Here is an 8,869-nt window from a genome sequence, read left to right as displayed (position 1 = left end):
AAGAGAGGGATGAAGGAGAAGATAGATTTGGTACGTGAGAGAAAATCAATTTAAAAGATGAACTTATGAAATACAGGACGCTAGTTATCATATGTAATTTAAGAAAATATTTTAGTTAGGAAAAATAAATAAAATAAAAGGTAGTTATTATCCATAAATAGGTCTTAGAGATAGCTATAACAAGTAAATTTTCTTTTCTAAAACCTGTTTTTGGCTCAAGCTCACCTAAAGTGAAATAAACAAGAGGAATTCTATTTAGATACAAGTTTGAGGGGTCTTAAGTGAGAATATGGTGGACTTTTTTCTATCCTTAAAGACTTATAAGAAAAATGGTCATTTTTTAACTTGTATTAACCTTTAATGGCATATTTACAAAGGGGATGTACTTGGAGTATTTTAAAACTTATAAGTATAAGAATAGGACATAGCATTTATGACCAAGTTAAGTTGAACTCTATTCAAGGGGAAACCTCGAGTGTATTTGGGTCTGAAAAATATGAAATGACCATTCGGGCCTTATATGAATTTTTCAAGAAAGAAACTCAACTCTTGTCAAATAAAGGACTTTTTGCCAAAATAATTCAAATGATACGCCGTGACTTTGTATACAAGATTTTAAACTCTTTTTAAGCAAATAAACAACACATCATGAAGCTCGAAGGTCAACCGTATTCTACGGATTCTTAATATCGGGGTGTCTAATGCCTTTCCTGAGGAATCACCAGAACCATTACCTCGAACTTTGATTTAAAAAGGATTTATCTCTTGCTTGACTAAACTCTTTTAACTTGGTTTTCCTAAATAGCGGCGACTCTAAAAGCAAATAAATCCAAAAGAGTCCACAACTTCAAATTAGTTTTTATGCCTCGCGTAAAAGTGAACCTAACACACATTTATTTTCATTTTTCCCGTAACAAATAGTTCAATTTCATCTCTTCCGCTGATCAAATTGAAGACAACTTAATTATAGAACTTTTGGCTTTGACTCGCTTTCAGTTTCTAAGAGAAAAACTTCCAGTTTGTATGGGACTGTTAGAAAAGATGAGAACAAATGATAACATTTTCATAGATTCTTGTAACCAACTAGCTATAGATCTCAAATCCATACTTTCTTTGTATATTTACATACACAATGTACAACAAAATGAATAGCAAGAAATACAATTCGTTGATTCATTAATGTGTAATTATTATTTGAGTACGTAACAATAGATGAACAACACGAACAAGTACATGATGTAATCACACACCCATATAATGATAACGAGTTTTACAATATCATCCACTTCTTTTCTTCACTCTTATGCTCTTTTCCTCAATTTAGGAATTACAAGAAGTGGATCATTCTTAAACATTGTGATATCCAATATCTCATCCATGTCAATCTGAGCTGAATCAATGTCATTTGGCAGAAACCAATCAAACTCATGGATCAAAGAAGCAACAACTAAGGGAACAAACCTGGAAGCCAGAGGTTGTCCAGCACACATTCTCCTTCCTGAACCAAATGGGATATACTCAAAATATCTCCCTATGTAATCCATTTTCGAATTGAGAAATCTTTCGGGCTTGAAGCTAGAAGGATAGTCCCAGTTCTTAGGATCCCTCGCAATTGCCCACATATTTACCATTACTTGTGTGTCTTTTGGAATTCTATAACCCATGACTTCACATGTTTGCACAGCACGGTGAGGAAGTAGCAAAGGTCCTGGAGGATGCAACCTTAATGTCTCCTTAAAACAAGCCTCCAAGTACGGTAAATTTGGCAAGTCAGATTCCCTTATAACGTTCTTACCTCCTACTACTTCTTCGAGTTCATCCTTGAGTTTTTGTAAGGCTTGTCGATTTCTTAGGAGTTCGACAAGCATCCATTCACTTGTAGCAGTTGTAGACTCTGTACCAGCTCCAAATGTTTCCTGAATGAAGGAATAGAAATTGTAACACTTGATGAGTTAGTACGCATGTATAGTTTATTTTTTTAGTACTACAACCCAATGATGTATTCACTGCTAAAAAGACAGGAATTGACATTGGGCAAATTCTGTAGCTAAATAGAAAAACTCGTCGCTGATCCTATTTAATGACGGATTAGCGACAGATTATAAAAAAAATTGTTACCTATGAGTGATTTAGTGACAGATTAGCGAATAAGTTCGTAGCTAATTCCTTTTTCTTTTTTTTTTTTTATCCATCGGGCTACTTGAAGTGAAAATAGGTGAAGAGGAAAGGTGACGCACCACAAGCAATGCATCGATCTGTGTATCAGTGTAACCATTTTTAACCAAAGCATCTGCAAAATCCATAGAACCCAAAGAAGGTTGGCTGTCCCTATTTCTTCTGTCCTGTACAATTCCGGTCCAAACATCACAAATTTTATCGAACAAAACCATAAGTTTCTTATATGTTCCCTGGAAGTCCTTACTGAAAAGACCTAAGATTGGATACAAATCTGCTAACTGCGGGGTCGCAGCCAACATTGTGTATCTGCTCGTGTCCTTTTTCATTCTTTCACCCACGCCTTTGCCTTCAAAATCAATTAAATCTGTTGAAAGAATCAAATTACCCAATACGTTTAAAGCGGTCACAAAAACCACGTCCCTGATCTTAATCACTTGGCCTAATTGTGTTTTAGCCAAATGTTGTATCATTTCAGTGACTTTGTTCTCCCTCATACTTACCTGCAATTAAAGGTGACAAAATTAGCTCATGAAAATATGATCCGCCCTACCCGCCCAAGTTTGAGCTGATGATTAGGTCAGCCCAATTCAATCCAACTCATTTCAGCATTGCCCAAATTGACCCATGAGAAATCTTGATAAAAAAAAAAGGGAAAAAAGGGAAAAGGACATATATGGTCGGTCGGCCATAGATAATCCCACCCTCTAACCCAATTTTTCCCAAACCCAAAATGCATCAATTAAACTAATCTCATCCATTAGCCAAAACTTAAATAAGACAATTTTCAAATAGAAACCCAAACACAAAAATGTTTGAGGCGATTTTTATATATAATATGTGTCATTTGTGTATAAAATATGTATCAGTACCTATCTGTAATGTATAGAAACTGTATAAAATATGAATCACTAAGGTATGTATCATTTTTGTATATATGTATCATTTGTGTATATAATGTGTATCAGCACAGTGCAACTGCCCTGTAAGGAATAGAAAATTGTATCATTTTTGTATATAATATGTATCATTTTTGTATATAATATGTATCATTTTTGTATAGAAAGTGTACATATAATTCTAGCATGTGTATATAAATTGTATCAGTCTTGTATAAAAAGTATATCATACGTATAAAAAATGTATTATAGAAACTGTATCATTGTGGTATATAATATGTATCACTATTGTATATGTTAAAAATAAATATCATATAATTATTGTATAATTATTGTATAATATGTGTATAATAAATGTATAACTAACGTATAATTTATGTATAATAAATGTATGATTAATTCTATGTATATAAAATGTATAATTCTTGTATATAAAGTGTACATATAATTCCAACATATGTATATATGTTGTAGCAGCCCTTTAGTGGCGACGTTTTTATGGCGACTAAAAAGTCCTTTTTTTTTAAGCGCCTGGGCTGTTGGGCAAGCTACCCTTGGCATTATTTTGGGCCGATCAGACACCTAGTGGGATTAAGTCCAAACAGTAGTTAAATGTGGGATTAGTTTGGCTGAGTAGACATACAATGTCCTTTTCCCAAAAAAAAATGGTTTTATTAGGTACTTAAAAACTTTAAAAGAAGAAACGCTTCGTAAGAATTGAGCGGGTTGGATTATGACCCGTTTTCTAGTCCATTTTAGCCAACCCCAGCCGAAGTAACTATTGACCCATCCAATTATTAACTCAGCTCATTTTGACCCGCTCAAATTCATGCCATCCCGCTCATTTGACACCCTTACCTGTGATTCCAGAGCTTTTGTTGAGAAAAGCTCAGCCCTATATATTGTTCGGATGCTTTTCCAATATTCATCACACTCCTCTAATAATCCAGTTGATAAATTGTGAAGTCTCGATCCCTTGACTCGAATATGACAAGCAACGTAGCGACCAGAGAGCATACGATCATTGGTTTTGAGAACTTCAGCAGCAGCTGCACGGGAAGAAGCAACAACCACGAGTCGTGTACCGAATCTTATGGACATTAAATCAGGGCCATGAGCTTGGGCTAGCTTTGCTAAAGCAGCATGAGGACGTTTTAGATCTACTTGGAATAAATTTCCTATCAATGGCCATGAGAATGGACCTGGAGGAAGTGGTAATCTATTTCTTAATGAAAATAAATACTTAAACGTGATTACAAGAAAAATATAAAGTAGAATTGGAGTGAATAAGTAATCGATCATTTCGCCTGTTTTGAGCATTATAGGATGAATTTCTGTTCTCCGTGTGTTTATCCTAAATCTGCATTTAGTAGTACCTAAGGCGGCCTCCATATATAGAGGGCTACGACTTTAATTTCTTTGCTATTTGTTGAGGTTGATCGATAACCTAAATAACATTGTTAATGTACATTGCTGACATCCTTTGATTAGGGGAACAGTTATTTCTACAATATCTTTAATTTTCGTTTGTCTTTAGTTCTTTTCCTTAAAAACTCGAACAATGTCTTATAAAACGTTGAGGACGCACAACAAAAGACTATCAAAATTCAGGGTGTAATAGACGAATTCATTGGAAAGAGGATAACCATTTGCTCCACCATAAATCCTAGTCAATATAGGAGAAAAAATTAAGAATCTTATCGCAGAAGATTTGTTGTCCACGATGACATTATTCATGCATTATTTCCTTATGCAAAATATCATTAGTTTCGGACGAAGGATACGAATCTATTATCTTCTGATATACGGCTCATTTTTTTAATTCTTTCGTTCATTTTCTGAGAAATCAATTTTGTTCACTTTGCCATGCCAAGACACCGTCATTTTCTGACAAGTACATTTTGATTACATTGTCGTAATTTCGGATCTCTTGATGATTATTACATGCAACATTTATCAATTGTTTAATTAGTTGTTCGTAAATATACGGAATTGGATTGTCCTTTTGTTTTAGTTAACACGTTTTAGTTTGACTTTATGAAACTAAAATCTGTTTTTCCAACAAACGCTACTGCTTTCTTCTGTTTCGGAGAACTGGAGAAGTGTATCATTTTGGCTGATCTACTCCACTTAAAATGCATCCTAATCAATTGGACAAGTGATACACGCAACTATGGATATATCACTTGGAACGAGGAAAAAATGCATAGTACAATTTACCGTTCAGCAGGGTCAGACCCTACATTAATTTGTATGAATCCTCCAAGTTTAAATCAGAGAGGTTTCTTAAATCCTCTGTCGAATTTAAGTAGTCATTTGGTCATGCGATTTGAAATCATGTTTTTATATTTCAATTTCAAATTAGCGTTTGTTAATGAAATTTGCACAAAATTTCAACTTCAACTTCATATCATGATTTCAAATTGTTGTTTATCGAATTGTAGCAGCGGAACAATCAGTAATTGTGAAGAATTAACTTGAAAAAGACCGGATTAGAGATGAACAGAATACATTCGTACAAGAGAGAGAAAGAGAAGAAATTGGGCATGAATCATCTTTTCTTATTATCTTTTACATCTGATACCATTACACATATATATACTCATATTTACACTTAATACTAAATACTTTGAGTGTGTACAGTTTAGTCCCCGTAGTTTCATTCTCCTACACTCCCCCTCAATCTAGGTAGGGAGTACTTGAAAAATGTTCAACATACCTAGTTGGGTCATTAGATATTCATGTTGCTTCTTGGTTAATCCTTTAGTTAGGATATCAGCTGGTTGTTCAAGAGTGGAGTGGATACCAAGCTTTGAACAATTTTTTCCCTTATAAAGTGACAATCTATTTCTATGTGCTTTGTCCTTTCATGATATACCGGGTTGGCTGCTATTTGTAATGCAACTTTGTTATCACAAAAGACTTTTACTGACTCTTGATTGTTGACTCCAAATTCTTTAAGTAGACCAATTAGCCATATAAGTTCAGAGATGGTAGAAGCTAAACTCCTATACTCAGACTCTGCAGAGCTTCTAGACACAGTTGTTTGTTTCTTTGATTTCCAAGTGATCAAAGAATATCCTAGTTTGACAAGATATCCAGTGACAGATCTTCTAGATATAGGACAGGATGCCCAATCAGCATCACAGTAAGCAGTCAATACAGGACTGTTCTTGCTAGTTAGTAGAATTCCTTGCCCAGGTTGATTCTTTAGATACCTGATGATTCTAATAGCAGATTCCATGTGAGACTATTTAGGTTGTTGTAAAAATTGACTCAAATTTTGTACCCTGTATGCTATATCTGGCCTGGTCATTGTAAGGTATAATAATTTCCCTATAATTCTTTGATATTTTCCTTGATCATCTAATCTATCAGTTACTGTATTCTTTCCAGCTTTCTTTGAACAAGTTTTATCAGCTAGTCTTTCATGCTCATCATACTCCTTACTAGTCAACTTTAAGTTAGTAGCTATAGGAGTGATTGCAGGCTTAGCTGCTGATAATCTAGTTTCAGCTATTAACTCCATCACATATTTCCTTTGATGCATTAAAATTCCTTTATCAGTTCTAGCAAACTCAATACCAAGAAAGTATTTAAGTTCCCCTAGATCTTTTATCTTGAATGCTTCCTGTAACATTTCTTTTGCTTCTTTAATTAACTGTAAATTACTTCCTGTAACTAACATATCATCTACATATACAAGGATTATAGTAATTCCCCTTTCAGTTTGTTTTATGAACAAGGAGTGATCATAGTGACTTTGTTTAAACTGTGCTTTTATCAATGCTTCTGTTAGTTTAGCATTCCATTGTCTTGGAGCTTGTTTAAGTCCATACAATGATTTCAAGAGTCTTCATACCATATTCTCCCCCTGACTCTTGAAACCTTGGGGTAATTCCATGTAAATTTCATCATACAAGTCACCTTGTAAGAAAGCATTGTATACATCCATTTGGTGTACATGCCACTGATTTATAGCTACTAAGGACAGTACAGTCCTAACTGTTTTCATTTTGACTACAGGGGAACAGGTTTCTTGGTAATCAATTCCTTCCTTTTGGCTATATCCTTTGACTACTAATCTAGGTTTAAATCTTTCTATTTCACCATTAGCCAAGTACTTAATTTTATATATCCATTTACAACCAATAGGTTGTTTACCTTGAGAAAGAGGGACTGTTGCCCATGTCTGATTACCTTCTAAAGCTTCTATTTCTGTCTGCATTGCTTGGACCCATCTTGGGTCTTTTATTGCTTCTGCATATGTTCTAGGTTCAGTAACACTAGACATTGCAGCTAGGTACAGTTTGTACCTAGAAGATAGTCCTTGATATGACATGTTGTTTATTATAGGATAAGCTACATCTTTAGTAATGTTCAGTGATACAAAATCTTTCATCCAAGTTGGTGTTTTCTTAGGTCTACTAGATTGTCTCACATGTTGTTCTGCTACTGAATCTGATGTAACTAGAAGTGGAGGTTGAGAATTATGTTGGTTAGTTAATGGACTTGTAGCTAATGAGTTCTCCATATCATCAGGACTGGAGACTTCATTTAGAGACATATCCATCACATTCTCCCTGATTCAGAACTTGTTGTAAAGTTCAAATTGTGAAGAATCAATAATTGTGAAGAATTAACTTGAAAAAGACCGGATTAGAGATGAACAGAATACATTCATACAAGAGAGAGAAAGAGGAGAAATTGGGCATGAATCATCTTTTCTTATTATCTTTTACATCTGATACCATTACACATATTTATACTTAATACTAAATACTTTGAGTGTGTACAATTTAGTCCCCTTAGTTTCATTCTCCTACACAAATCCCAAATTCTTCAAAAAGTAGGATTTGGAATTCCAAAACATGATTTCAATTTTTTTTAAATGTAAAACTTGACTCATAAGTTTATATTTTGTAAAAAAAAAAAGACATCAACTTACATTTACTAAAAAAAGACTCACGCTAGACGTAAAAAGATTGTCCGTACCATGAGGAAGGATTATTAAAGAATAGCTATTGTTGATTTTTTTAAAATTGGATATTTGTAAAAATTGTGTATTTGAAAGTTTATAATAATATGTAGTCACGAGCATTTATTTATAAAAGGAATATGGATCGAGATACATAATTTATTAATGTTGCGCATTAGGATATTCTGATACCTTGTTTGTGAACTATGATTTGCTCATTTTGGTAAGATTGTATAAGTGTTCGGAAGTTTTGATAGTTTTCACAATTGTGGGGTTTCATGTTTATTAGAAAAATAAGGGCAATTCAGAGGAATGCCCTTATTTTGGGGTGATCTTTAATTTTTGCCCATTAAATTGGTGGTCTTTAATTTTTGCTCATTAGAACCCCTTGGTTTCTGGTTCGAATCCCCGCTCAGTAAAAAATTAAAAAATCAAATCGCAAGGTAGAGTTGGATTTGCAAGGCAGAGATTTGCCTGCAAAACTCTGCCTCATACCTTCAGGCAAAGTTTGAAACTCTGTCTTAAGGTAGAGTTTTGCCTTCGGGCATGCCAAAACTCTATTTTAAGGCAAACTCTGCCTTGAGGCTTAACTTTGGCCCGAACAGACCTAACATTGCTAGAAAACTCTGCCTTGTGAAATTATCTCTTTTTTTTTTTTTACTGAGCCGGGGTTAGAATCCCAAAACCTCATGGTATTAGGCAAAAGGGACAAAAACTAAAGACCAGTGCATTTGAAGGGCACTCCGCACAAAAAAATGAAAAAATACAACTTAACAAATCTAAATTGCATGTCCAAATAAAATTTCTAACTTCAAAT

The 8,869-nt window shown here is 34.1% G+C and overlaps 1 protein-coding gene across 1 annotated transcript; it reads right to left on the bottom strand.

Annotated features, from left to right (window-relative positions):
* Window positions 1-1,097: 1,097 nt before the first annotated feature.
* On the bottom strand, window positions 1,098-4,467 carry LOC132639175 (probable (S)-N-methylcoclaurine 3'-hydroxylase isozyme 2). Its single transcript, XM_060355653.1, has 3 exons — window positions 3,933-4,467; window positions 2,238-2,678; window positions 1,098-1,916 (listed from the first exon to the last, which is right to left on the bottom strand). The coding sequence occupies exons 1-3, from the start codon at window positions 4,464-4,466 to the stop codon at window positions 1,302-1,304; spliced, it is 1,590 nt and encodes a 529-aa protein (XP_060211636.1). The 5' UTR covers window position 4,467; the 3' UTR covers window positions 1,098-1,301.
* Window positions 4,468-8,869: the final 4,402 nt, after the last annotated feature.

The sequence above is a fragment of the Lycium barbarum genome, chromosome 1, assembly GCF_019175385.1.
Source record: "Lycium barbarum isolate Lr01 chromosome 1, ASM1917538v2, whole genome shotgun sequence".
In the NCBI taxonomy this organism is placed as follows: domain Eukaryota; kingdom Viridiplantae; phylum Streptophyta; class Magnoliopsida; order Solanales; family Solanaceae; genus Lycium; species Lycium barbarum.
This window is presented reverse-complemented; position numbering and strand designations above follow the sequence as displayed.